This window comes from Enhydra lutris, unplaced genomic scaffold (genome assembly GCF_002288905.1).
Source record: "Enhydra lutris kenyoni isolate GAN:26980312 unplaced genomic scaffold, ASM228890v2 scaffoldscaffold26, whole genome shotgun sequence".
Classification (NCBI taxonomy): Eukaryota; Metazoa; Chordata; class Mammalia; order Carnivora; family Mustelidae; genus Enhydra; species Enhydra lutris.
Window position 1 is genome coordinate 10,309,333 of NW_019154110.1, and position 26,993 is coordinate 10,336,325.

Sequence of the window (26,993 nt, forward strand, 5' to 3'; positions counted from 1 at the left end):
AGCAGATTTCATTATAATTACTTAACAACTAGAGAATAAAGGTTTAGCTTTTTAACTTAACAGAGTCACTAAATAATAGGAAAGGAAAGAGTAGGGCTAATCCAGTAGAGACTGAAGCTGGTATCAATCCTCCCTAAGCATTTGTTTGGTCGGCAGCCTTGGGCAAAGCTGGTCTCTAGAGGGTTAATCAGGACCCAAAGTGATTTTTGCACTGAGCTCCTCCCGCACCTGCCATGATGCCTAAAGGCATGGGATTCTGAATACAGCAGAACCAAACAGTTTATTCAACTGTTCAAATTGTTAAAAATGATTAAAAGCCAGTTAAAGATTTTCATAAACACTATTCCAAAATGTTGGTTTTAAAAATGTTACTAGCAATGTATGCATTCCCCTTATGTTCCTCCCCTCCCGCCCTATCTTTTAAAATAAACGAACACCCAGTGTAAAAAACACTTCAGGGAGAACCAAAAGTCAATCATTTGAAAAGAAGGTGAAAAGGGGAACAGATGGTGTGTAGCAGATGCTGGTACTGCTCAAGGGGCTGCTGATGCAGGCTTTGGTGGCATTATAGCCCCCAGTAAGGCATCAGGTGTCGGGACTCTTTCTCATAAACGTCTGGAACTATGCCATAAGGCGTCTGTACCATTTTAACTGTCGACTTCCCAAAGAGCTGGCGCTCGTAGTCTATCAGCTGCCTCCAGAAACCTACGTTGGGCCTGATGACAGGCCTGCGGGCCTTCACCCAGTTGTAGGCCTCCAGCAGGCACACACTGTGGCATTTCATCAGGTAAGCAATGCAGAGAGTGGCCGAGCGGCTCACCCCTGCGGCACAGTGCACCAGCGTGGCCCCGTGCTTCCTGCTCACGCTGTGGATCTTGTCGGCCACCGTGTCAAAGTACAGTCCAATGGGGGCATGAGGCATGTCGGCCAGAGGCACTTTAACATACTCAAACTGGGGCCAGTTGAAGTTGGGGATCTCGATGGTAGCATTAACGATGCAGGTGATGCCACGAGCCTGAAGGAGGTGCCGGTTGGAGGCCACACTGCCTCTGCCCAGGAAGAGAGAGGAGGTAATTTGAGCGATGCCTCCTACGTCGCCCTCAGAAATCATCCGAGGGGCCATGAGAGTCCGTGGAAGTGTGCTGTGACCTCTGGAGCTCATGAAGATGCCAGCGATCACACTTGCATCGTTGGAAGCAAGACCAGAGGGTTGAGTTTTCCTCCACCAAGGAATCCGAATCACCTTCTCCTTCCTGAAAAACACAGGGATCTGTCAGTACTTTTAATGCTCCCGATTCTGGACTCATCACGGCCCTCTCTAGTTTTGTGGAAGGGGAAAGTAAAAGGATTAGAAATGCTTCATTTCTATAATAGAGTTCTTTCAAGGATGTAAACGAAATCATTTTCTATTGATTAACAAGAAGAGTAACCTGAGACTTCAACATATAAAATCAATGTTAAAACTTAGTTCCCTATTAAAAAAAGCAGGGGTGTAAATGGAAATAGTCATCCTATTTTAGAGATAATTCTAAACTCAGAAACATGCCCAACTGGTTCCTGAACAACAATGTTGCAGGGCCTTGCTCTTATTGAAGGGGGAGTGGTGCTCCTTGGTATTTAGGAAGAAATCAGAAAAGCTGATCGCTTCTAGAGCCATGTTCTTTCATATACCTGTTGGCTACTTCAATAGCTATGATCACTACGTTTTCCTAAACCTAATTCTAGACATAGAGATCTTACAAAGGTATAAAAATGATACCAGATTAGGTAACATATTCAAGGAGCTGCCTTTATAAACTGAAAAGATAATGAATTCAGAATGAGTTACAGAAAAGCCAAGAAATATGGTCACCTTAGCCCTTTATTTTTTTAAGATTTTATTTATTTGAGAGAGATCACAAGCAGGCAGAGAGAGAGGAGGAAGCAGACTCCCTCCTGAGCAGGGAGCCCGATGTGGGGCTTGATCCCAGGACCCTGAGATCATGTCCTGAGCCACCCAGGTGCCCAGCCCTTTATTATTTAAAAAAAAAAAATTAGCTAAGGGGTGCCTAAAGGGCTCAGTTGAGCACCTGACTCTTGGTTTTGGCTCAGATTGTGATCTCAGGATCCTAAGACTGAGCTCTGCTTCAAGCTCTGTGCTTGGTGTGGAGCCTGCTTAAGATTCTACCTCTAGGGGCGCCTGGGTGGCTCAGTGGGTTAAAGCCTCTGCCTTCGGCTCAGGTCGTGGTCCCAGGGTCCTGGGATCGAGCCCCACATCGGGCTCTCCGCTCAGTGGGGAGCCTGCTTCCTCCTCTCTCTCTCTGCCTGCCTCTCTGCCTACTTGTGATCTCTGTCAAATAAATAAATAAAATCTTTTTTTTTTTAAATAAATAAAATCTTAAAAAAAAAAAGATTCTACCTCTACACACTGCCCCCTCCACTGGCCCCATACTCTCATGCCCTGCAATACATCATTCATAAATCAGTCAATTGATAAATAGTAATGTGCTGTGGCATTTCCATGGCAATAATCCCAGGTACTTTGAAGGTCATGATCTTACATTAGTCTACTGGGCACCTGGCTGGCTCAATCAGTAGAGCATGTGAGTCTTGATCTCAGGGTTGTGAGTTTGAACCCCACAATGGCTGCAGAGATTAATTTTTTTTAAAGACTTTATTTATTTGTCAGAGAGAGAGGGAGAACACAGGCAGAGCGGCAGGCAGAGGCAGAGAGAGAAGCAGGCTCCCCACTGAGCAAGGAGCCCGATGCGGGACTCGATCCCAGGACTGTGGGATCATGACCTGAGCCGAAGGCAGAGGCTTAACCAACTGAGCCACCCAGGCGTCCCCAGAGATTAATTTTTTAAAAAATATATTAGTCTCGGGGCACCTGGGTGGCGCAGTCAGTCAAGCATCTGCTTTCAGTTCAAGTCATGATCCCAGGGTCTCCTGTTTAGCAAGAAGCCTGCTTCTCCCTCTGCCCCTCCCTCCACTCATACACACATGCTCTCGCTAATAAAATCTAATAAATCTAATTTACTTTATTAATAAATAATAAAATCTTTAAAAATACATTAGTCTAAGTTCATGTGCATTTTAGTTAACCTGGGTGTGGTTAAACGAAACCATTACCTTCCTCATGCAATTCTCAGTTCAGGACAAATTCCATTAGCTTCAGATGCATGTTGGAATTAAAATTCAATTTAATATTTGAAGATCTATCTTTAATAATGTCTATATAGGACACCAGTAACAAAACAGAAAATACTGGTTTCCTGAGATTTTAGACCAATCACTTCCTCACACTGTTGCACAGTCTGGGCCTGCTGGGCAATGTGGTCCTTCCCGCCCAGGGTGCCGTAGGGGCCCCCGAAATGACTGCAGTTGGACAAGAACACCCTCAGTGCCACAGACAAAGGTGGTGCTGGAGCCAACTCACTTGTGAGGAATCTGGTTACTCCGCAGTCCTGGGTCAGGATCTGGAAAGTCCTAATTGGGAGTGCTGATCACAGTGGCTACAAATCAGATCTGCAGAAAGACAAGGAGGCAACAATGTGGCCAATCAGGAAATTCTAAAGCATTCCTCCTGGGTTTTATTACTGAACTGCGTTTGACTGGAATAAAACTAGCAAGTGGAAAGCAGGCTAACTAAAGAATGTGCCAGTAAGCAGTATCAACCTGAGTCTCATCTTGGTGTTAACTCATGGTGTAACAACTCTAAGTACAGTTCTGGCCGTAGGAAAGACCCATTTTTCAAAGGAAATGCAGTAAGACACTGCTCACAGAGCCCGAGAAGGATGCAGAACAAGCTAGAGTGTCTTCCAGGTGCCCTCAGTCCACCCAGCAGGGTGGACGGCCGTGCAGCAGGGCAGATGGCTCAGGAGGCTCAGCGGCCAGACACAGGGGGAGCTCCACGGGCGCCAACTACCAGAGCGGCGGCGGACGGCACTCAGGGAGTGCATCCTCCTTCCACACGGGATCTCTTAGCTTTTCGTTTATGTAAGCGTTCCGAAAATGTGTTCCTCCCCTACCCACCCCTCCGCTTCTCCCGGGTAACCATCACACTCAAACACGCAGATTTTTTACAGGCCTGGTGAGACGTGACTGACGTAGGAGCTCATACACCACCTGACCAGACGTCCGTCTTGATGAGTGGTGAATTCTGCGCATGCGCTCGACACACAGTGACTCGACATGATAAATCTATCCCTCCCCACCTCCGGATTTCTTCATGCTCCTTTAATTCATCCCTCCCTCACCTTCTAGCCCCACTGCCAAGCAACCATTGATGTTCTGTCATATTTTTACATTTCCTAGACTTTCTACATCGGAATCCTAACATAGGAACTTGGTTTTGGCCCGGCTCTCACTGAGCATAATTATTCCGACACTGCCCTGTGCTGCTGCACACAGCCACCAGTCGGCTCCTTTTCGTTGCTGAGTACTACTCCCTGGCCCACATCCACCGCGGGTTATTCACTTCCTGATGGAAATCGGGCTGCTTGTAGTTTAAGGCCATTACTGGAAAGCTGATGCATAACACGACGGAAAGCATTCATGTATAGTATCTGTGTGGACACACACCTTCCTTTCTCTTGGTTAAATACCTAGGAGTGGAAGGGCTGGATCCTAGGACATGTTCATATTTAACATTTATTAAAAGCTTTAAAAATAGTTCTAGTATGGGGCCTGAGGGGTAGGCTTCGAACTAAACACACAGGGATGTAAGCATCCACTGCAGTCCTCTCCAGAAAGCCAGTATTTCCCAGAGTGGAGCTTCCCCATGTGTCTGTGCCCTGGTTTTGGTGGCTGCCACCCAGGGCCCACCCACTGACTGCAAGCCCTGGGGGTCAGCAAGGCTGGTGTCCCAGGGCACATGAGACTAACGAATGAAGAGACTGTTCTCACTGGCTACCACCCCAAGGGCACTGCACAGCCAGCCAACTGAAACAGACCTTTTCTGTGAAAAAGACTACTGCTTGTCCTGGAGCTTTAGCGTCAGGGGCACGCTTCTGCCTTGGCACACGTCTGGGGGCCCACTTAGGTTCACTCCAGGGACCAAAGCCAGGGGATACCATCTTTGTGCTTTCCCTCTGTCCCACTCCAAGTCTCCAGTATCTCCTGGAAAGGAAATTGTGCACCCATCTGGTATCCTGATTTTTACGACTGCTGCCCAGGAGACACCTCTAGATGACCAGGCTCTGCTGGCCAATGAGACTCACACTTGCAGCCCCACAGGACTGTTTATGTGCATATGTTAAAAGCTGCTAAGTGAGATCCTCACTGACAGGCCTTGTCACATGTGAAACAACTGGAAGCCATTAAAAATAGGCTGCTTGGACAGTCACAAAGTTTCTAGAGAAAACCAAAACAAAGGCAGTACTGAAAAATAAGGTTCATCTTCTACCTGAGGCCACTCCTTCAAGACTGGGAGAGGTGGCTGTTTTGTCTAATGCACAAAAACCAACACCAAGTAGAGGAAGATGAAGAAACAGAAAAATGTGTTCCAAATGAAAGAGCAAGATAAAATCTCAGAAGTTCTTAAACGGAAATAAGTGATTTACCTGAGGAGTTCAAAATAATGGTCATAAAGATGCTCACTGAACTTGGGAGAAGGGTGAATACAGTGAGAGCTTCAACAGATAGAAAATATAAGAAAGTACCAAAGAAATCAGAGAGCTAAAGAACACACTAACTGAACTGAAAAATCAACTAGAGGGTTTCAACAGAACTACCTGACACAATAAAAGAACAACAGAACAACAAAAGAATAAAGTGAAGACAGCTTAAGGTACTTACAGGACATCAAAAGGACCAACATTCACATTAAAGAGGTCCCAGGAGGAGAAGAGAAAGGAGCACAAAACTTATTTGGAGAAAGAATGGCTGAAAGCTTCCCTAACCTGGCTGGCAAAGGAAACAGACACCCAGGGAAGCTCAGAGAGTTCCAAATAAGATGAACCTGAAGGGACCCACACTAAAACACATCATAAACTGTTAAAATGTTAAAAGACAAAGAGAGACTCTTGAAAGCAGCAAGAGAAAAATAACTTGTTACATACAAGGGAATCCTCCCTCCCCCCCATAAGACTATCGGATTTTTGAGGAGTGACTCTGCAGGCCCACAGGGAGTGGCACAACATATTCAAGGCAGTGAAAGAAAACACTTTGAACAACTCTACCCAGCAAAGCCATCATACAGAAATGAAGGAGAAAGAGTTTTAAACTACAGGAGTTCATCAGCACTAAACTGGCCTTGCAAAAAATGTTAAAGGCATTTCTTGAAGCTGAAAAGAAAGGGTGATAATTAGTAACAGGAAAACACACAAAAGGATAATCTCACTGGTGAAAGTAAATATAGTAAAATTTAGAATAATATAAAAAGGTGATAGATTAATCACTTATAAAGCTACTATAGGGATGCCTGGTGGCTCAATTAAGGGGGTGTCTTCAGCTCAGGTCAGGATCCCAGGGTCCTGGGATAGAGTCCTGCATTGGGCTCCTTGCTCAGCAGGGAGTCTGCTTCTCCCTCTCCCCCTGCCCTTACCCCTGCTCGTGCTCTGACAAATAAAATCTTTTTTTTTTTTTTAAGATTTTATTTATTTGACAGAGAAAGACACAGCAAGAGAGGGAACATAAACAGGGGGAATAGGAGAGGGAGAGGCAGGCTCCCTGCTGAGCCCGGAGCCTGATGTGGGGCTCAATCCCAGGATCGTGGGATCATGACCCGAGCAGAAGGCAGATGTTTAATGACTGAGCCACCCAGGTGCCCCTGACAACTAAAATCTTAAAAGGCAGAAGTAATAAAAATAACTATAACTACAATAACTAGTCAAGGGATATACAAGACAAAAAGATGTAAAATAGGATATCAAAAGGGCGCCTGCGTGGCTTAATCCATTAAGCACCTGACTCTTGGTCTCAGCTCAGGTCATGGTCTCAAGGTTTTGAGATCAAGCTCTGAGATGGACTCCACACTCATTAGGGAGTATGCTTCTCCTCTCCCCCTGACCACACTCACACATGCACTCTCTAAAAAGTAACTTAATAGGGTGCCTGGATGGCTCGCTCAGTTAAGTGTCTGCTTTTGCTTCAGGTTACGATCCTGGGGTCCTGGGATCAAGCCCTGCATCTGGTTCCCTGCTCAGTGGGGAGCCTGATTCTCCCTCCCCTTCTGCCCTCCCTCCCCTGCCCCCACTCTACTTACTCCCTCTCAAATAAATAAAATCTTAAAAAAATGGGACATCAGAAACAAAATCAGGGATGTATGTAAAACTGTAGAGCTTTAGAATATATTCAAACTTAGGTTATCAACTTAAAATAGATTCTTATAACTTGTTACATGTAAACCTCATGGTAACCACAAAGCAAAAGCCTACAGTAGGTACACAGAAGATAAAGGAATCTAAGTGTACCACAAAATCAAATCACAGAGCAAGAGAAGCAAGAGGAATTACAAAACTGCCAGAAAACAATGAAAAAATGGCAATAAGTATGTACCTATCACTAATTACCTTAAATGTAAATGGACTAAATGCTTCAAACTAACAATAAAATGGCTGAATGAAAGAAGACCCATCTATATGTTGCCTACAAGAGACTCACTTCAGATGTAAGGACACACGCAGACCGAAAGTGACGGGACAGAGAAAGATATTACATGTAAATGGAAACCAGAAGAAAGCTGGAGTAACTATATTTACATCAGACAAAAAAGACTTTAAAATGAAGACTGTAATAAGAGACAAGGCAGGCATGACATAACGATAAATGGCTCAATTTAACAAGAGGATATAACATTTGCAAATAATTATGAGCCAAACAGGTGCCTGGCTGGCTCAGTCGGCAGAATAACTCTTGATCTCAGGGTAGTGAGTTCAAGCCCCATGCTGGTATAGAGATTACTTAAAAATATTTTTACACGGCGCCTAGGTGGATCAGTACGTCAAGCTGCTGCCTTCGGCTCAGGTCATGATCCCAGGGTCTTGGGATGGAGCCCTGCATCGCAGGGGAGGGGGGGGGATCCTTACCCAGCAGGGAGCCTGCTTCTCCCTCTCCCTGACGCTCGTCCTGCTTGTACTCTGTGTCAAATATGTAAATAAAATCTTTTAATAAACAAATAAAACTTTTTAAAAAAATTATGCACCCAGCATCAGGGCACCTAAATATATAAAGCAATATTAACAGACCTAAAGGAAGAAATAGCGATACAGTAATAATAGGGGACTTTAACACCAGCAATAGATCATCCAAGTCAGAAAATCAATAAGGAAACATTGGTCTTAAACAACACCTTAGACCAGATGGACTTAACATATACAAAACATTCCATCTAGAAGCAAGAGAATACATATTCTCAAGGGTACATGGAACATTCTCCAGGACAGATTATAAGGCCACAAAACAAGTCTTAATAAATTTAAGAAGACTGAGGTGATACCTGAAGTTAGATACCTAGCATCTTTTCCAACCATAGTGGTATGAAACCAGAAATCAATTACAGGAAGAAAACTGGAAAATTAACAAGTATGTGGAGGTTAAACAATATGCTCCTGAACAACCAGTGGCTCAGAGAAGAAATCAAAAACTACCTCGAGACAAAGGAAAATGGAAATAGAGTTACCAAAACTCACGGGATGCAGCAAGAGTGGTTCTGAGAAGGAAAGCTACAATCATAAATGTCTACAACAAGAATCAAGAAAGCTCTCAAGGGGCGCCTGGGTGGCTGAGTCGTTAAGCATCTGCCTTTGGCTCAGGTCATGATTCCAGCGTCCTGGGATCGAGCCCCACATCGGGCTCCCTGCTTGGCGGGAAGCCTGCTTCTCCCTCTCCCACTCCCCCTGCTTGTGTTCCCTCTCCCACTGTGTCTCTGTCAAATAAATAAATAAAATCTTACAAAAAAAAAAAAAAAAAAGCCTCTCAAAGGATTTAACTTTAAACCTTAAGGAAATAGAAAAAGACAAACAAATGAAGCAAAGTTAGAAGGAAGGAGATAACAAAGGTCAAAGTAAAAATAAATAAAATAGAGACTAAAAACACACTAGGAAAGATCAATGAAACTAGGAGTTGGTTCTCTGAGAAGATAAAATTGACAACCTTTGGCTAGGCTTACCAAGGGAAAAAAAAGGACTCAAATTAGTAAAAGCAGAAATGCAAGAAGAGAAGTCATGACCAATACCACAAAGAAATACCAAGGATAAGAGACTACTATAAACAATTATATACCAACAAATGTGACAAAAGAAATGGACAAATTCCTAGAAACATACAATCTGCCAAGAATGAATCATGAAGAAATAGAATAGACCAACAACTAGTAAGAACACTGCATCAGAAATCAAAAACTTTCCAACAAACAAAAATCCAGGACTACTCAGCTTCACTGGTGAATTCTACCAGACATTTAAAGAAGAATTAATACTACCTTTCTAAAGTCTTCAAGAACATAAAAAAGGAGGGAACACTTCCAAACTCATTTCACAAGGTCAGGATTCTGTTGATACTAAAACCAGACAAGGACACGAGAAAATTACAGGTCAGTATCCCTGATGAACATTATGCAAAAATCCTCAACAAAACATTAGCAAATTCGACAATACATCAAAAGATGCATACATTACAATCAAGTGGGATTTGTTCCAGGGATGCAAGAATGGTTCAACATCTTTAAAGAATTTTTTTTCTTTTTTTTTTTTAAAGATTTTTTTTTTATTTATTTGACAGACAGATCACAAGTAGGCAGAGAGGCAGGCAGAGAGAGAGAGGAGGAGGAGGAGGCAGGCTCCCAGCTGAGCAGAGAGCCCGATGCGGGACTCGATCCCAGGACCCCAAGATTACGACCCTAGCCGAAGGCAGAGGCTTTAACCACTGAGCCACCCAGGCGCCCCAGTTCAACATCTTTAAATCAGTGCATTACACCACAGTGAGATATCACTGTATACCTGTTACAACAACTGTTACAAAAAGACAAGAAATAACAACAACTGTTGGCAAGACTGTGGAGAAAAAGAAACCCCCCTGCACTGCTGGCAGCAATGGAAACTGGTGCAGCCGCTGCTGAAAAGAATATGGAGGTTGCTCAAGGAATTAAAAATAGAACTACCAGGGGTGCCTGGCTGGCTCAGTTGGTAGTACATGTAACTTTTGATCTTGGAGTCATGAGTTCAAGTCCCACACTGAGGGTAGAGATTACTGAAAACAAAACAAAACCCTACCACCATATGATCCAGCAATCCACAGCCCTGTACTTATCTGAAGAAAACAAAAACACTAACTTGAAAAAAAAAAATGCACCCCCATGTTCACTGCCAAAACATGGAAACACCTAAGGGCCACTGATAGATGGAACAGATAAGAAAATGTGCATATAAACACAATGGAATGTTATTCAGTCATAAAGAAAATCTTACATAGAGATAACATGAACAGATCTTGAGGGCATTTTTCTAAGTGAAATAAGTCAGAGAGAAAAAGACAAAAATATTCTATCAGTTATGTGTGGAATCTAAAAAGAAAATGAAAATGAGCTCACCAATACAGAGAACAAACTGGCAGTTGCCGGAGGTGGTGGAGCGGGCACTAAAAGGGCGAACGAGGTTAAAAGACACAAACTTACAGTCGTAAAATAAATCACAGGGATGTAATGTACAAGTTAATATTACTGTACTGCATATCTGAAAGCTGCTAAGAAAATATATTAGAAGTTCTCATTACAAAAAACATTGGTAATTATATAGTGATGAATATTACTGGACTTATTGTGATGATCATTTCGTGTTAATGTAAGTATCAGATCATTATGTTGTATACCTGAAACATGTTATACATCAACTACACCTCAATAAAAAAATAAATGAAACAGTAATAGCTTCATAATGCAGTGGTTCTCAAACTTTAGCATGCATCAGAGTCTTGTTAAAACAAATTTCTGAACCACACCCTAAGAGTTTCAGAGCAGGGCTCAAGAACTGGCATTTCTGAGGTGATGCTGCCAGAGGACACACTTTGAGAACCACTGTAGAGGTCGACGCTAGGGTGAGCCACCAGTTCCCTGCTTCAAGACTGAGGCACTCAGAATGCTGGCCCTGACAAGTCACGAGTCCTCCCCAGAGTCGGCCCTTGTCTGAGGGGTGCTGCCTCACCCAAGGCTAGAGCCTTCTCTGGGGACCTGCACTGGACAGCGGCACACCGCAGTATCTAGGTGAAATCACACCAGGAAGAGGAAGAGGAAGTGGTCACCTAAGGAGATGTGTGCAGATGTGTGTGTTAGATGGAAGCGGAAATGGGCAGAACTTATAGAGGAGAACATCCCGTCCTGCCGCAGAGCAGTGTCTCATGCCACTTCCAAGTCTTTCCCTGGCACAATCCTAGTGATTTTAAAAGCAAAGTCACTGATAGGGGTGCCTGGGTGGCTCAGTGGGTTAAAGCCTCTGCCTTTAGCTCAGGTCATGATCTCAGGGTCCTGGGATCGAGCCCCGCATCGGGCTCTCTGCTCAGCAGGGAGCCTGCTTCCCTCCCTCTCTCTGCCTGCCTCTCTGCCTACTTGTGATCTCTGTCAAATAAATAAAATCTTAAAAAAAAAAAAAAAGAAATTTCCAACCAGGTTATTGAGTCACTGTCTAACTAATAGTAAGTCAGCCTTGTGGTCTCCCAAACTATCGTTCTGTTTGGGAGGCCACTTGCCCTCCTGAGGTGAAGGTCCCAGACTCACTGGTCTTTGAAGCCGAAGTGTCTTCATCAGGGGTGACTAATGGATGGCCCGGAAGCCTAACTTACTCCGCTAACTCTCCTCTGTTGGGCAGTGATAAGGTACTTGGTACTGCAGAGAAAACAGACTGTGAGTCCTCAGGGCAGAATCCAAGTGAGACAGACATGATGCTCCCTCCCTGCTGCTGCTAGTCAGTCTCGTGCCAACAATCCTGCTGCAAATTGTCGGAGCTGGCTCCGCAGCTTCGAACTACAGCGTCTGCCAGAGAGCACGCAGAGGGCACAGATATTAGCGATGCTCCTCTGACAAACACTCCTGACCCTTTTTACAGATCAGAAACTATAAGGTTCAGAAAGAGTGAGATGATTTCCACTCAGAGAAGATCTGTGACAGAACCAGAAAAAGACCCAAGGTGTCTGGGCTCCTAGCTCAAGCCCACACGCTGCCTTTCAGCATGACTGTGGGGACTGGCTGTGTCCTCACTGCCTGCCTTGCGGCACTGTGACACCAGCAGCCAGCACCTTCAGTGCGGGAAAGGGCTCTTCGATCTGCCAAGAAACATGGGGCTGAATGCTGCTTAAAGAAAAGCCCAAATGGGCTCAGCTACTCAGTTTCTCCTGTCGCCCAGAATAGGGAAATATTGCCACAGACCTGTATACCATCCAGGAAACAGGCCCCCCTAAGAGCAGAGGGACCTCAGCAAGGGGTGGTTCCACGGTAGGCACAAGAAGCCCTAGTGTGCTCCAGTGCCAGGACCAGGAGATTCTGATCATAAAGAAGGAAAGAATACATGTGTATGACATCCCAGGTACATCAAAATCGTCTTAGTCAATGTGTACTAGAGGACAGAAGAGGGGACTGTATTAGCGGAGTAAAAGACTGAGGCATGTTTGAGGGCTCCAAGACAGCAAAGTACTCTCTGAGTGAACTTGCCACTCCCAGGGCAGCACACGTGTCTCCGAGATGACCAGAGGCAGCGCCAAGGAAAGTTCATGTCGCTGTCCATGGTGGTCAACTCAGTCCTTCCAAGCTGCTCTGGCAGCTGCATTTACTACTTGGAGGGAAAAACACTTTCCTGGCCAGGAGAATGGAGACGGGATGGGGTGGGCTGCAAGACAAAAAGGAGGAGCTGGCCTAAACCAACCCCAGAGAGGTACTTTTTTCCCCCAAGTTCTAAGAAACATCTTGCAGATGATGAAAGTGCTAAGGAAAAATGCAGGATTAGTGTCCGTCCAGGTGGCCCGTAATCTCGATGCAGAAGCTGGTAACACATGACTGCTCCCTGCACTGCAGAAGCCCTGGGATGTGGACACCGGCTTTGAGTTAGCACTGGCATCTGTACGGGAGCAGCCTTGGAACTGCTAGCTGGTGTCACGATGCACTCAGAGCATCCATCCCAGTGCCATGGAGGCTAGTTTTCTCTTTTTTTTTTTAATCATAGCAAATGACCACTAGAATAGACAGTTAGAAACTGAAATTCTAGGGCGCCTGGGTGGCTCAGTGGGTTAAGCCGCTGCCTTCGGCTCAGGTCATGATCTCAGGTCCCTGGGATTGAGTCCCACGTCGGGCTCTCTGCTCAGCAGGGAGCCTGCTTCCCTCTCTCTCCCTCCCTCTCTCTGCCTGCCTCTACATCTACTTGTGATCTCTGTCAAATAAATAAATAAAATCTTAAAAAAAAAAAAAAAAGAAAGAACTGAAATTCTACCTACTGCTTTCTCTCTTCTCACACTGAATATGCAGAAAATGGCCATAACGATGCTAGACATGACCGTGTAAAATGACCTAAATTATTTTTAGCTGTAGCAATTTCAGAAGGACACAGTATATACTTGAGGCCTACACTGTTATTTTTTTAATACCTGAAAAGCCTATATAATCACATTTTCTCTTCCCATTAAATAAGGTTTTTTTTTTAAGAACTAGATAAAGTCGGGCGCCTGGGTGGCTCAGTGGGTTAAGCCGCTGCCTTCGGCTCAGGTCATGATCTCAGGGTCCTGGGATCGGGTCCCGCATCGGGCTCTCTGCTCAGCAGGGAGCCTGCTTCCCTCTCTCTCTCTCTCTCTCTGCCTGCCTCTCTGTCTACTTGTGATCTCTCTCTGTCAAATAAATAAATAAATAAATAATCTTAAAAAAAAAAAAAAGAACTAGATAAAGTCACCCTTTTTAAAATAGAACCATGTTAGCCTACATTGCCATAAATAAATGATACTTTTCTCATTAATTTTCATTATTAAATCAGAAATATGTTCCATTGGGGAAAAAATTAAAACTCTTAAAAGTAAAACTTATAGGGACACCTGGGTGGCTCAGTCAGTTGGGCATCTGCCTTCAGCTCGGGTTGGGATCCCAGGGTCCTGGGATCGAGTCCCATATAGGGCTCCTTGCTCAGCAGGGAGTCTGCTTCACCTTCTACCTCTACCTGCAGCTCCCCCTGCTTATGCCCTCTCTCTCTGAACAAATAAAATCTTAAAAAAAAAAAATTCAAACAAATGTTGAGTTATATTTGTATTAAAATGAAAAGATGCAAATTGTTCTTGCTTTTCTGGAAAGCTTTAAAATTTGGCTAAAACACCTCAACATCTTACTTCTGTAGGAGGGGTTGTTGTTGCTTTTCCCACCACATAAGTGAACTGATATGAAGAGGTCCTGGGATGAGGATAAACACACATAATACAAATAAAGCTAAGGACAGAGTCACCATTCTGGTTTGGCCATAGATATTCCACATGGTGACACACAACATGCTGTACAGCAACTGCCTGTGTAGTTGTGACCGGACTGGTCCTCAGTGTCCTCATGTGCATCACCATCCCATAAGCTGAGCCTAACAAAGACAGTCATTTTAAGACTAACGAGCTGTGGGATGAAGAACACCTCACAGTCCAAAGAATGACACGGGCAGTCCACCTGATGAGAGCAAGGAACAAAGTATGGCCGGCCCTATGGTGACATATATAGAAGCACAGACTTCAACAAGTTTACTTCCATATAATAAGTTCAGAGATTCCCATGTTGGAAATAGAATGAGTAGAATACTGAGAAGAGACTGTTAATAACTCTAAAAGGTGAAAGCACATATTTATTTGGGTATCAGGGGGTAATCTGTTCATATCTGGAACTGTATTTTTGAATTGGGTCCTCACCCACCTAGGTACTAAAACTACTGGCCACTCATTCACACAACAGTCTTCACTGAGTTCATGCCATGTGTTCAACACTACTCTAAGTGATGTGGGGATTGTGGGAAAAGGTCTTCGCCACAAATGACCACAATATCTCCCATCCCACTTGACCTTACAATGTGACCAACTCCACCAAAGAGTACAGCAGAAATAATGCTTCTGAGGCTAGATTATAAACATGTCACACACTTCTACCTTGCTGTCTTGGGACTTGCTCTTAGAGCCCGGCTGCTATGCTGTGAGGAAGTTCAACAGAGTTACCATGGGGTGAGGTCAGATGCAGGTGCTCCAGAGAGCAGCCCAGCTGAGGCCCCAGTGGGTAGCCAGGATCAACAACAAAATATGTGAGTAAAGACAAATAGATGATTCTAGCTCCCAGCCATCAAGTCACCTACAGTCTTTGACTGTCCCACCACTGGCCCCAGACATTGTGGAGCAAAGACAAGTTGTCCCCCCTACATTAGGTCCAAATTCCTGACCTCTACAGGAATCTGTGAGCAAAATAAAAATGGTTATTTTTACACCACTGAGTTTGGAATGGTGTGCTATGCAGTAATAGCTAGAACAGGGCTCTAAAGGTAGAACATAAACCATCACCCTGTGTTAGCATTTTATCACCCTAAATTGATAACAAGATACACTATACAACAGCTGAATAACAAATAACAATGGGAGATCGACTAACATTAAGTGACTCAAATGAGTGGTGCAAACAGTGGGTACCTTAGCAATTCAGAGAAAGCACAGGCTAGAAGCAAAGTAAAACAGTCAATGGGGCTGAAAAACAGAGCTGTCTATTTCTCAGGGAGGAGTCTCATAGATGATACTATCATGCTTTTTCTCCAGTCCATTTAAAACATACTGCCATTTATGGGTGCCATTTATGGGAGGCTCAGTCAATTAACTGTCTGTCTTCAGCTCAGGTCATGATCTCAGGGTCCTGGGATTGAGCCCCTTGTCGGGCTCCCTGCGGGGAGTCTATTTCTCTCTCTTCCTCTGACATGCCCCCTCTGCAAATAAATAAATAAATAAATAAATAAAATCTTTATTAAAAAATTTTTAAATAATAAATGTCTCAAATAAATAAAATCTTTATTAAAAAATTTTAAGGGCACCTGGGTGGCTCAGTGGGTTAAGCCTCTGCCTTTGGCTCAGGTCATGATCTCAGGGTCCTGGGATGCAGTCCCACACTGGGCTCTCTGCTCCGCAGGGAGCCTGCTCTCTCCTCTCTCTCTCTCTCTCTTCCTGACTCTCTGCCTCCTTGTGATCTCTATTAAATAAATATAAATAAATATATAAAATCTTTTTTAAAATAAATAAATAAAAAATTTTTAAAAATGGGGCACCTTGGTGGCTCAGTGAGTTAGGCCTCTCCCTTCAGCTCAAGTCATGATCTCAGCATCCAGGGATTGAGCCCTGCATCAGGCTCTCAGCTCAGTGGGGAGCCTGCTTTCCCCTCTCTCTCTGCATGCCTCTTTGCCTACTTGTGATCTCTCTCTCTGTGTCAAATAAATAAAATCTTAAAAAAAATTTTTTTTAAAATTTTTTTTTCAAATATTTTATTTATTTATTTGACAGAGATCACAAGCAGGCAGAGAGGCAGGCAGAGAGAGAGGATGGGAAGCAGGCTCCCTGCAGAGCAGAGCCCGATGCGGGGCTCGATCCCAGGACCCTGGGATCATGACCCGAGCTGAAGGCAGAGGCTTTAACCTACTGAGCCACCCAGGCGCCCCCGCCCCCCAAAATTTTTTTTTTAAAAAGTCATACTGTCAGGGCGCCTGGGTTGCTCAGTAGGTTAAAGCCTCTGCCTTCGGCACGGGTCATGATCCCAGGGTCCTGGGATGGAGCCCCGCATCGGGCTCTCTGCCCAGCAGGGAGCCTGCTTCCCATCCTCTCTCTCTGTCTGCCTCTCTGCCTGCTTGTGATCTCTGTCAAATAAATAAAATCTTTAAAAAAACAAAAAAAGACATACTGTCATTCTTGACATTCAAGAGCTTTCTGACTTTCAGATTCCAAATAGAGAACACAAACCGTTTTCTATAACCCCTCACTACTCCCAGTGTGATCCAAGACGCAGCAGCATCAACCCGGAGCTTGAAAGAAATGCATCATCTCGGGCCCCATCCCAGACCTATGGAATAGGATTCCACAGTGAACAACACTGCAGGTGATCTTTATACACAGGAAAGTGGAGAAGCATCGCTATCAATTAGCCTTGTTCTGTCCCACTGGACTTGCTAGAAAAAAACAAAAAAAAAAAAACAAAAACTCAAGTGCCTATTTTGCTGAAGCTCCACGAGCACACTCAGCCTCGCGTGGATCAGTACTGCTCTGCTGTCATGGTCCCAGGATGAGCAATCAGAGGTAACAGAGGTGAAGAGGCCTTCCCAGTCTCTACATAGAAAAAAAAGTAGGAACCCCACTGGAACCAGAACCCCTTTTCCATGAGTTGTGCATTTGTTGATTAATCATACAATCTGACCACGACAGGTCAACTCATCGAAAAACTACCAAAATGTCCCCATTTCATTGAGGAAGAAAACAAAAATTGCAAAGAAAAGAAATTAAGGCACACAAGGTCAATCTCATTGTGCTTTATCTATAATGGGGATAGGAATCTAAAAACTCCTAAACTGCTATGTGGTATGAGATGGTCTTAGGGAATGAAAAATCTGATAAGCCTAAACCAAGAAAATGCTGGCAAAATCCCACAATCACATTTGAATTTGTTTGGTGACAACTAAAAGCCAATTTGTGCCAGAGCCTATGTAAATACTTCAAAATCTTCAAGGAGTGGTAAAAATTAAATATGAATCATAGATTCTTGGTTAAGCAGTGAACTTTGATTTATATAGGTCAGAACATCAAGAGGCGGAGTACTTTAAAAACCACACACAACAATTAAACCCAAAATAGATAAAAAATGTGCCTCAAAACTGCCAAAGTCACTACCACCCTCTGAGAGGCAAGACTATGAAATCTCAGAAAATGCAGATTTTTTTAATAAATGAGATCTCTTAAAAGTTCATTATGACTTTAAGGAAGACAAAAAGGAATTTATAAAGTTCAGAGGACTAAGAGCTCAACAGTGATTAGCTGACAACCTTCAATCACTTACTCTACTGTCTGACTGCGCGCGTCCACACCCATAAACCCCAGTGAGCCTCAACCTTCTCCTACAAGGATTTCTGTATCATACCCATGACCCAATTCCACATTTTTGGTGATTTCATAGCAAAGTAACTTCATTTATAAAGTATTGATAAATTATTTTCCCATTTGTCTTTATAAATCAAAAACATCTAATTACCCATGAAAGTTTCTGAGCAGAGTAAGATAACCAGGTGAGTCTCCTGAATTAACTAGAAAGAGGGACCCTGACGAAGCTCCGTGCCCTTTCCCTGCTGGGACAGCAGCCCTACCACGCTCTGAGGCCAACTGGGTGCCTGGGCCCCCCAAAGCAAAGGGAGGAATCAAGTTTTTAACTAAATGGCAGTGCAAAGGCAGAGATTCCTGAAGTTATTCCCTTGTCTTTCACTGTCTCCTGAAAAAATAGTCTAATACAATAAGACAATACACATAATTCTTTATGACAATTCTTTATGTTACTATATTAGCATAATTTATACAGATTGTATCACTGTTACTCACATGCTGTGAGAAAATGTGGTCGTGGCCAGCAAACCTCACTCTACCCTGGTACACATCAGGGGCTGGCAAACCACGGCAGGCACACATGTCTAGCCCGCCACGTGTTTTCATATAGCCCATGAGCTTGGAATGGCTAAAAATTAAATCACAAGAACAGTACACTTCATGGCATATAAAAACTGTATGGAATTAAAATGACAGTGTTCCTGAACGAAGCTCTATTGTAACACACAGCTGCATTCACTGGTTACACATTAACGATGGCTACTTTCTTGCTGTGAAGGTGAGTTAAGTAGTCGCCGCAGAAACTGTTTGGCCCCGGAGCCTAAAATATTTACTACCTGGCCCTTTACAGAAAACATATGGTTGAAATTATGTTCCAAAGCCATCATCCTATGGCAAAGGAATATTTTCAATGGACCTAGGTGTGGACCTAATAACCGCTGCATGAGAATCACACGAGCTGCTGGTTAAGATGCACATTCCTAGGCCCCACCTCGGACCTAATAATCAGGATTTCCGGGGATAAAGGCCCAAGAATTTATATTTCTAGCAAGCATCTCTGCAAAAGGAATTTAAAATAATATTAAGGGGCACCTGGACAGCTAAGATAGTTAAGTGTCCGACTCCTGATTTCAGCTCAGGTCTTGATCTCAGGGTCCTGAGTTCCAGTCCCATGCTGGGCATGGGGCCTACTTTAAAAAATAAGATTAAGCTACTGTGGAAAAGATAAATATTATTTACTGTAATTTGTAGGAGAATAAGTGAAATAAGAAACTCCACAAATGTACATTTTTAAAAATTATTTTTAAACAAAATAATACAGTAGTTTCTTAGACTTAAGACATAATCCAGTACTGGGGCACCTGCATGGCTCGTCAGTTAGGCATCCGACTCTTGATCTCAGCTTAAGTCTTGATCTCAGGATTGTGAGTTCAAGCCCCATACTGGGCTCCATTTAAAAAAAAAAAAAAAAAAAAAGCAAACAAACAAACAAAAAGACATAATCCAGGAATGCCTGGGTGGCTCAGCGGGTTAAGCCTCTGCGTTTGGGTCAGGTCATGGTCTCAGGGTCCTGGGATTGAGCCCCGCATCGGGCTCTCTGCTTGGCGAGGAGCCTGCTTCCCCCTCTCTGCCTGCCCCTTTGCCTACTTGTGATCTCTCTGTCAAATAAATAAAATCTTAAAAAAAAAAAAAAAAAAGACATAATCCAATATGAAAACAAGTTTCACTTAATTTACATTTTGGATCATCTTTATCTGAAAGTTTAAACCAGGTAGTTGAAACTCTGTAAAACATTAAATACTTCTGTTTTTAGCAAGAATCATGTGAAATGATGTACGACCTCTAACCCTGGAAGAGTTCCATCCCCTAAATACAACATATTTATATGACAGTGCAAATTAAAGGCTATTGAAGATTTGTGTCCTGACATTCATCAAAAATGCACAATAAACAGATATTTAAATAAATCAAGTGGGCTGGAGAGAAACCTATCAAATTCATGAGGCATGGTTGTCTCAGTAAGGAAGGAAGGGGAGGGGCCCAAGGAAGATTCAACTTTATAATACTCACCCTGCTTTTTTTAAATAAAAGAGAGAAAGTATGACCAGTTTGGGGTGGTAATGATAAAAATTTGTTCTTTGTAACTTTCTTTTTCTTAAAGATTTTATTTATTTATTTGACAGAGAGAGCACAGGCAGAGGGAGAGGGAGAAGCAGGCTCTCTATCAAGCAGAGAGCCCGATGCAGGGCTCGACCCCAGGACCCTGGGATCATGACCTGAGCCGAAGACAGAGGCTTAACCCACTGAGCCACCCAGGCGCCCCTGTTCTTTATAATTTCCTATATGACTGCAATTTATTTATTTATTCATTTATTATTATTTTTGAGAGACAGAAAGAGAGAGGGAGGGAGAAAGAGCACGAGCAGGGGAAGAGGGGGAGGGAGAGAGAATCTCAAGCAGGCTCCATGCCTAGCATGGAGCCCAGCACGGGGCTCACTATCACAACCCTGTGATCATGACCTGAGCCGAAATCAAGAGATGGACACTTAACCGACTAAATCACCCAGGCAGTGCCCCAGTATATGACTGAAATTTCTAAAAACAAAAATTATTTGGAATAGAAGAAAATTAACTACAACAAATGGCTGTCAACACAAATGCCCCCTCCAGGCTCTGGCCTGCACCTGCTCCTCGCATGGGAGCCAGACTTACAGCTGATTTGGTAAGAGAACTTGGCAAGGACACCAGAGCAGCACAAGAGCTAAATGAGTGAAATTCTTAATTATAAATTTTGATTTCAAATTTGTGTGTAACTTGCAATGCTGACAGTCCTCTCCTGGATTTTATTTTTACCAGTAGTACTTCCTCAAAACTTCAAGCAAGCTCACCTCATGGGTGTCTCTCTTCAGTGGAGGAAGGCTGGTGCTTCACGTGCTCTTATCTGCCACAGAAATGTTTACCAGTTCAACAGAAGCAGCATGCTCAACCTGGAGAGTCCTCTGTGTTACCCACACACTCAAAGAACTAAAGAGTCAAGAAGACCCGCTGCCCTAGGCTTTTGATACTGAAACTATTCTGGGACAAAGACAGAAGTTAGGACCAGCAGTTGCATGTGAATTTCAAAAGGGCCTCTTTGTCCACAGAGACCGAGAAGACAGGGGGAAAAGCTGGCCAAACTGTCAGTGCCATAGTAGAGGTGGCTAAAACTGGGTCAGTGCTAAGAGCGAGGACAGCAAGTGGCAAGGTGGGAGGGCCGTGGGCGTATGTGACATTGTGTGGCCGGTATGGCCACAACCTCAGCACCCACACTTTGCCCCCTTCCTGGTAACAGGTGGAATACGGAGCTCTTCCACCAACTACTACTGCCCACCACAAGGGATACCAGAGAACACAAATACGACTTCTCCCTGCAATCACTCAGATTAAGAGGCTCTGATGCTCCTTTTGATCCTTTCTTTAAACTTTTAATTTATATATAAGTAGGTTTTAAAGTTATGACTATTTTAGAGAATCTGAAGAAAACTTTAATATATAAGTGAGAAAGTACTCATGATTTATGGAAAGCCGGAAAACAGAGCATATAACCATTTTCTAGGATGCCTTACAGAAGAAATTAAAAAAGAACTACAAATCTCACATTCTTTGGATTATTCTTCCTTTACCCCTCCAACTAAGAAAACGGATAGCCCTGAGGGTATTTTCTAAACCTACAGAACTGCAGAACATTCTACCACAAGGATAGAAGCAAACTGTTAGCAAATAATACCAGGCACTGTAGGTACTCAGCCAATACCTGTCCTGACATAACCTCGCCACCTCTGCCTCTCCTATCTCCCTTCCCTCTCTCCCCTCCTCCCACCTGTCTCTCCCCGCACACACTCCATACACACCTAGCTTTTAAATCCAGCTACAACACCACACACAGGCAATTAAAGTTAACCTGGCAACTGCCTCCTCAAAAGCAGAAATTCTGTTTCAAACCCAGTTTTAACTCCCTCTACTATGGTACACTAAGGAAAATTGGGGGGAAAGTATGTTTTAAAGATTGTAAAAGAGTACTTTATTCCCATAGCGAAGAAGCTGTGGTTCCTTTGGAAAAGCCAGAGGAAGAGGAGCCTTCTTGGTCTGTGCTCAGCGCCTCCTCAAGGACCCGCACATGCACACAGGTGTTCTCGGAGGGTCCTCCGAGGGTCCTCTAACAAGAACTGGCCTGGGTTCCTGTACACACCACACACTCAAACTTGCACTGCCGGCCTACACATTCAGGGCTGGGCACACGGCAGGCATTCACCAGCACAACACAAATCACCACATCAAGGCATCGAGCGGCCCCAGAAGTAGGATTCACCCAAAACCTTTAAGAGGCTTTAGGTAGGGGCCTGTGGCTGGAAGACTGCGCAGCTCTTGATGCTGGCGTGAGTTCATGCCTGACGCTGCGGGTAAAGATTACTAAAAAAGAGAAAAAAAAAAAAAAAAGCTTTGAAAAAAAAAACCCTCTTTTTCCCCCCTCAAAAAAATCCTTTAAAAAAAATAAGATTTCTAAGTAACTAGACACTTTTATTCTTCACTTTGCATATTTAAATTTTCCTATAACTACACATCTGTTTGAAAAAAAAAAAAAAAAGGAAGAATTTTTCTTGGGTATTTGTCAACCCAATAGAGTGGAAAACCATCTCTGCCCTTTGGGTAGTATGTTGGTCCAACCCATACAATTAAACCTGTAAGTATATATAAATACACTGGTACATAAAGGCCCAGGGATCAGACCACTTCATTCATTCACACTGTGGTTATCCAAACATACTGTGATATCCAAACATACTGTGGTTCAACAACAAATACAGTGGATTATAAATTCAAGGCTGACACCATGGGAGGAATGTAAATTGGTACCAACCACTCTGGAAATGAGGCATCAGCTAGTAAAGCTGTAGATAAACACACCTGTAGGCCCTGTTCTTAACTGCCCCAGACCAGAAACGACCCAGCTATCCATCAGCAGATGATGGGTAATTTGTGCTACGTTCATACAAGAACGAACTAATTACAGTCACAGATAACAACATGAATGAATCTTTAAAAGATACCGTGCTGCAAGAATTTTAAAAAACTGTGTGTATGTATATACATTCCTATATACACACATGTATACACATACACTTATACGTTGTTGACCCCCCCCCCAAAAAAAGTATTTAAAAGGATACCTACTTTGATTCCATGTGCATAAAGGTGAAAACAGACAAAATGAAACTTGTTTAGATATTAATATTTAGGGGGAAAACCAGGGATAAGAAAAGAAGCGATTTCCACAAAAACGAAGCTAGGTTACTTCTGGGGTGAGAGGAGAGGCTGTCCTTGGGAAAGTATGTTAGGAAGGTGCTTCTTGACCTTCTAGATTACAGCTGTGCATTCTTAAATCATTAATTTATCCATTTGTTTTATACGCTTTCCTGTGTGTTACAATTCACAATAAAGAAGTTAAGTAAGTAAAATGTTGACGTCCAGGAATTCAGAACCATTACAGTTCTGGCCAATGTGGGGAAAGAACACTTCCTCTCTAAATGTCACTATTAGCTTATCAGTTTCATCAGTTTTCAGGGACCTTATCTGCCTTCCCCGCCAATATTCAACACTGGGCCTTCAGCATGGCAAAAGTCCTCTAATACATAAACTCTTGATGTGAATTCTGTTTGAACTCACGTGTCTCCTAAAAGTACTGATTTGAACTGCGCCCACATTAACACTTCCCTGTTTCTCAGAGCAGCTTTCATAAATAAAGCTACTACCTTAAATGCTCACCCTGTAAGTTTATACCCAGGTGCTGTTGCTTTAGCAAGTCTCCCTGCCTTCTGCTCCCACTTATGCTTCCTTATAAGATGAAGACACTAGTAGTCCTAGATATTTTTTTTAATGGAAAAGTTTTTTTAACCGAGAGTAACGCCTAGATCTTAATGATTGAAGTGCTCTGAGGCTGTTTAAGAAGGGGTCATTTGCCCATCATCTTGAGAAATACTACTCTGCAACAGAGGTAATGAACCTTTACAACCAGCTGTACTTAAAACGCATGCTACCTGTTCTAGACAGAAGCCAAATCTCTACGAACAGGACTGGTTAATTTTATAATTCATTTCAATTAAAAAATCACTTTGTGCAGACATTATAAAAATGCTTAAAAAAGTCTAAGAGGATACACAGGAATCGATAAAGATACACACAGCAGTTACTTTTGGAAAAGAAAATAAAAGGAAGGCTTTAACATTATCTGTAAAGTTCTAAGTTTTACAGAGAATTATTAATGAGCATTTTCAATCCACCCAAATCCCAAATACAAAGGAATTCCCCAAACACACATTCCTCTCTAAAGACCATCATTTTAAAATGTTAAGGTTTTAAAAAAAAAAAAAAAAAGTTAAGGTTTTCATGCTAAAGTTTTAAGGGACTTCCTGGATTTATACACCTGACCAGTATATTTTATATGAATACACATTTATGCTGTTCTATTAGGGAATATTACAGAAATCATACCTGCATTCAACCAATATGAAAGATTTCAGATGAGAACTCAGCATAGACACGTTTGACACTGACGTTAAAACGACTTGGAATGAAGGAAACCGTCTCCTGTTTTATGGGGGAAAGCCAAAAATATCAAGCAACTACCTTCTCCTCCCCCAAGCGTCAGAAGATGAGTCAGAGCTGGAGGCAGGAATAGGGCCCATGTGTCAAGCCGCCTGTGCAGGGCGCCTTCCTACCTCCACCCAACAACCCTCTTCCCCCACCCAGGGTCAGGGTCCCTGCCTCAGCCTGTCCCTGACGTGAATTCTCAGGTGTCCCTAGGAAAGAAGAGACAGTTATTCATTCCGGAGGCACCTCATTCTCTGCATTTCTAAAGGGAGCCCAAGAATGGGTGCCTTTATGGGTCCACAACAACTAACAATCACCAAATGCAGCTCAAGGGAGTGGAGCTTCCAGACACACACACACAACTTTGCAAAGAAGACAGCACCTTTGTTCCCCTCATTTTAAACAACAGGAAACATGGAGGGAGCAGCTGTGACTTGTCCAGAATCACTTAACTTTGTGACAGAGCTGACAGTCTCAAGCACAGGGCTGCTGACACCTGGCCCCAGCCTCTTTGACTTTTATCTGATCTGTACCACCTCAGGGAAGATGTTCCAACATTCCATTTTACTTCTGTAAATGTAAGGAATCAGGACCTGGTTCTTTGCCCCTGTTTTTACATCTGTAAAACGGGACGGCAATGCTCTCTGGCTAACTCTCCTATAAAACTACAAAGAACGGCTAGTTAACACTTGCCAAATGCCTTGAGGTCCTGCTGGATGAAAAGTACAAGGTAGTTTGTTTGTTTCTTTTTTAATCCCTAGACAGTAAAACTGCAACTGTAAGTCACTCCTCCTTCCCTTGCCTCTGGGACGCCCAGTTACCATAACACTGGCTGGTACCAATGGCAACATCCACCTAAATAAAATATAGTTATACAATCCACTAAGGCAGCTCCAGCAGGCGACTCCTCTCACACACAACTCAACTCGCTTTGAAGCGAGGGTACTTAGGAGAAATAGAGAGACACGTTAGCACTGTGCACCCCAATCTACCACCGCAGAGAAACACTCAAGTTGAATACTTGGCATTGCTGAAAGTCAAGTTGCTTCTATCAATGCACCAGAAATCTATGAAAGATGCAAAGGGCCGCCGACAGCTCGAGAGGCTCGGAGCGAGTGGATGAGGACGGCCGGCGAGGAGGTGGAGAGACCGTGGCGCGGCCGGAGTGCAGAGGGTCAGGAAGAAGGAGGAGGGGAGGGGAGGGGAGCCCAAAGGACGCCGGCCAAGGAGCCCGAGGGCCGGTACGCGGGGCCGGAACGTCGGTCGCACCAGGGCGCAGTCGGGGGCGCGCACCCACAGCCGGCGAGGCGGGGGGTCGGGCGGCGAGGAGGGGGCGCGGCGGAGTGCCCCGGGCCTCGCCCCTCCCGGCCGCCCAGAGGATGCGAGAACCTCCCGAGAGCAGGTGTGGGGGCCGGCATAAAGTTTCCAGAGACGAGGGTCGCGCGGGGCCCCGGCCTCCGGGTCCCGCCAGGGTCCCCCCCCCAGAGTCGCGTCAGAGCCAAGTCCCGCCCGCTCCGCCCCCCACCCAGGTCCTCGCCGCGGCCCGCGGCCCCCCTACCGGCTCGGCCCCGCGGCGGCAGGCACTCCGTCCTCCTGCGCTGCTCCCGGCTTCTGCGGGCTGCCCGCCGCGCGTGCCCCTCCTTCTCCCCCCGCCCGCGCCCGGGGCGGGCCGCGCGCACGCTCCCTGCGCCCCACCGCCCTCTCCCGAGCGGGGGGCGGGCCGCTCGGGGCGGGGGAGGGGCTTCCGCGCAAGAGGAGCGCTGGGGGTGGGGGGTAGCTGGCGGGGGACGCGCGGAGCGGCGGGCGTAGCGCGTGCGCACTGCTCCGTTCACCGCCGAGCGTAGCCGCCGGGCGCGCCCCCTACTCTTCTGGGCGCCCCGCGGGCGGGCGCCCTTGGAGTCTCCTCATGTGTTTCACAATATACGACCCCTCTCGTCGCCACTTCAGCGTTGGGGCTGAGGCGCAGGGGTGACGTACTGGGGTACTTTCTGGACGCGAGAGGGTTAAAGGCAAGGCGACAGTACAAATATAAAAGGTGTGAAGACTGCAGTAAGTGACTAATCACCGCCTCTCACCCCACCCCCACCTTATATCCAGCACGGGAGAGCCCAGGAGTTGGGACCAAAGAGTAAAGGGAAAATAAAACCTCATGGCAACTGTTGGGTGAATTTGCTTGGGCAGAGTACAGGCAGTTTCTAGTACCTCTGGGAGGCTAGTTCGTCTGAGACTCCAAAGTAGCTACAGATATGGCCATCTTCTGCCGGCCCCGAGACCGCCGACCCACCACGCTACCCCGCAGGTGCCCTCGGACTTTCAAAACACTGGATCCACAAACCGTGCCT

General features: G+C 44.6%; 1 protein-coding gene across 2 annotated transcripts; it reads right to left on the reverse strand.

The window, feature by feature from the left end:
* On the reverse strand, positions 1–26,266 carry LOC111151831 (dual specificity phosphatase 14). 2 transcript variants are annotated; one of them, XM_022510056.1, is made up of 3 exons: positions 24,553–24,642; positions 3,419–3,507; positions 1–1,253 (listed from the first exon to the last, which is right to left on the reverse strand). In XM_022510056.1, the coding sequence occupies exon 3, from the start codon at positions 1,160–1,162 to the stop codon at positions 566–568; it is 597 nt and encodes a 198-aa protein (XP_022365764.1). In that variant the 5' UTR covers positions 1,163–1,253; positions 3,419–3,507; positions 24,553–24,642; the 3' UTR covers positions 1–565. The 2 variants fall into 2 exon arrangements, with proteins under 2 accessions (XP_022365764.1, XP_022365762.1); XM_022510054.1 differs by lacking the exon at positions 24,553–24,642 and adding an exon at positions 26,210–26,266 and having other exon boundaries at positions 450–1,253.
* Between the last annotated feature and the right edge of the window lie 727 nt (positions 26,267–26,993).